This window comes from Triticum dicoccoides, chromosome 3B (assembly GCF_002162155.2).
Source record: "Triticum dicoccoides isolate Atlit2015 ecotype Zavitan chromosome 3B, WEW_v2.0, whole genome shotgun sequence".
NCBI lineage: Eukaryota > Viridiplantae > Streptophyta > Magnoliopsida > Poales > Poaceae > Triticum > Triticum dicoccoides.
This window is the reverse complement of record NC_041385.1, coordinates 597872894-597875530: the sequence shown is the minus strand read 5'-3', so window position 1 is coordinate 597875530 and position 2637 is coordinate 597872894. Positions and strand designations below refer to the sequence as shown.

General features: G+C 46.8%; 1 protein-coding gene across 2 annotated transcripts in view; it reads left to right on the top strand.

Moving 5' to 3' along the window:
* Positions 1–2291: 2291 nt before the first annotated feature.
* LOC119277334 (probable U3 small nucleolar RNA-associated protein 11) overlaps positions 2292–2637 on the top strand; it is a 3755-nt gene continuing 3409 nt past the window's right edge. For both annotated transcript variants that reach the window (XM_037558606.1, XM_037558607.1), the window contains exon 1: positions 2292–2499. In XM_037558606.1, the coding sequence (XP_037414503.1) occupies positions 2444–2499 (56 nt within the window). In that variant the 5' untranslated portion in view covers positions 2292–2443. The remainder of the gene's footprint in view (positions 2500–2637) is intronic.

Genomic DNA, 2637 nt, shown 5'->3' with positions numbered 1-2637 from the left:
CAGGTATATCACACCTTTTATTTGCAGATGACACGCTCCCGTTTTTTAAGGCATCTCGTGAGCAGGCGGAACAGGTGAAGTCTTGTCTTGATCTATATGCTTTAGCTATGGATAGTCTCTAAATTATAATAAATGTTCTATTTTGTTTGGTGAAAGTTGTCCAATGGTTAATCAACAGGAGGTGAGAGATGCTCTCAATATTCCCAGTAGTGGTTTTGAGGAGAGGTATTTGGGCCTGCCAACCTCGGATGGACGTATTTCACAGGGCAAGTTTCAAAATTTGCAGACCCAACTTGTGAAAAGGTTAATTCAGTGGGGAGATGGCCATTTGGCACAACCTGGGAGAGAAGTACTGATTAAGTCATTTGCACAGGCGTTGTCCACATATATCATGGGTGTATTTAAGCTTCCATTTGATGCCTGTGATGATCTAACTAGTATGGTTAGGAATTTCTATTGGGGAGCTTCTAAAGGAAAGAGGAAGGTACACTGGAGGGCGTGGTCGAAGTTGTAGTAACCAACGTGTAAGGGAGGTGTTGGGTTTCATGATTTTCGTATTTTTAATCAAGCACTTTTAGCTCGTCAGGTGTGGAGATTAATTACAAAGCCAGATAGCTTGTGTGCTAAACTCTTGAAAGCATGCTATTACCCAAATGGTAAGTCGGAGGATACTGTTTTTCCCTGGGAATGCATCCTCATCTTGGACAGCGATATCTCATGGCCTCGACTTGCTTAAGAAAGGGTTGATATGGAGGATAGGTAATGGATAAGGTGTCCGTATATGGCGTGACAATTGGATTCCGAGGCCCTATTCTTTTAAGCCAATTTCAGCTCAAGGTAGATGTCGTGGGGTATGTCTCACAGTTCCTAAATGTCAATGATTCATGGAATGTTGATCTTCTAAGGACGATATTCTTGCCATGTGATGTTGTGGAAATTTTGAAAATATGTGCATCGCCGAGGCAAGGAGATGATGTGTTGTCTTGGGACCCAGGTAAACTTGGTACATTTTCAGTTAAGTCTGCATATGACATGGCTTTTGAGGAGTCGTGCAGGGAGACTGCCCAAGCCTCGAGTTATGCATCGAATGGATGGCGAGCTTGCTGGAAGCTAATATAGGGAACAAATGTACTGCCCACAGTTAAGAATTTTGTGTGGATAGTTGCTGTTGATTCACTTCCTACATGGCAAAACAAAACCAAGCGTGGATTAGAGGTAACAAGTTTCTGTCCAGTGTGTGCAACTGAGCTGGAAGATAGTTTTCATGACATATGTCGATGCCCACTTGTTGTGCAACTCCGGGAATGCATGAGTAAGGTCTGGCGCCCACCGAAATTAAAGGAGGTGTCTAACACGGGCGTAGAATGGCTGCTGGAGGTTTTGTATCCTTTAAGAGACATTGAGCAAGTTATGTTGTTATTCACCTTATGGAGATGTTGGCATAATCGGAATGAGTTGGTACACAATAAAATTCCTGCACCGATGAATGCTTCGCGTCATTATCTATGCAGCTACCTTGAGTCTTTAATTGCACTAGCTCAAAATTCTAATTGTGATCCGGTGAAAGGTAAAGCGGTGATATCTTATGATCCATCAGTAAATAGGCCACATGAAATATCAAGAATTGCGTCTCCTGCTAAGTGGCTTCCTCCTCCGGTGGGTTGGGTGAAGCTCAATACGGATGGTTCCTGGACTAATGATGGAAGGGCTGTTGCTGGCATGGTGCTTCGTGATAATCTAGGCAACATTATTTACTCATCTTATAGGGAGTTATTTTCATGCCGAGATGCCCTTGAAGCGGAAATATGTGCATGCATGGAAGGTTTCTCCATTGCTATTCAGCAGACGTAACTTCCAATTTGCATCGAGATGGATTCACTTACAGCGGTGAACATGTTGAAGGACAAGGACATTGACAGGTCAATCTATGCATCTTTGGTGGCAGAGATAAAGTAGTTGAAGTCTCTTTGAACGACTCGTATTGCTCATATCAACCGTGGTCAAAATTTAGTCAGTGATTTTTTAGCTAGTTTTGCTAGAACTGAGAGTAGAACTGTTGTCCGGTTGGGATCAGGACCCCCAGAGGTCATCGATTTATGTAAGCAGGATTGTACGGTTGATGCTTGAGTATAAGTTTATCTGCAAAAAAAAAAAGTTTCAAAAAAAGAAAAACAATTGGTCAGCCTCCTCACAAAAAAGAAAAACATATCACTACAGGCCAATACGAACGGGCCGCCTCGCACCGGGCTCGCGGACTTCGACCCTTCATCTTGCATCGCGCACGCCCGACTGCCCGAGGAAAACCCAAACCCTGAACCCTAGCTTGGCCACCCCCCTCTCTTTCGGCCTCCACTCTCCCCTCTCCTCGCCGCGTAGCCCCTCCCAAATCCGCTCCTCCGCCGGCTCGCTCGTTTTTCCGGGAGAGGGGCAGCGAGGCTCGAAGATGTCGTCCCTGCGGAACTCGATTCCGCGGCGGGCTCACAAGGAGCGCGCCCAGCCGTAAGTCCCTCCTCCTCCTCCCCTTCCGCGACGCTCCCCCGCTTCCCCTCGAGCCTCACGGGCTCGCCTCCCGCGGCGGCGCTGCCGCCGCCGGAGTCCTGGGGCTCTTCCGGGGGCGGCTCCGTGTAGGACCTCCCC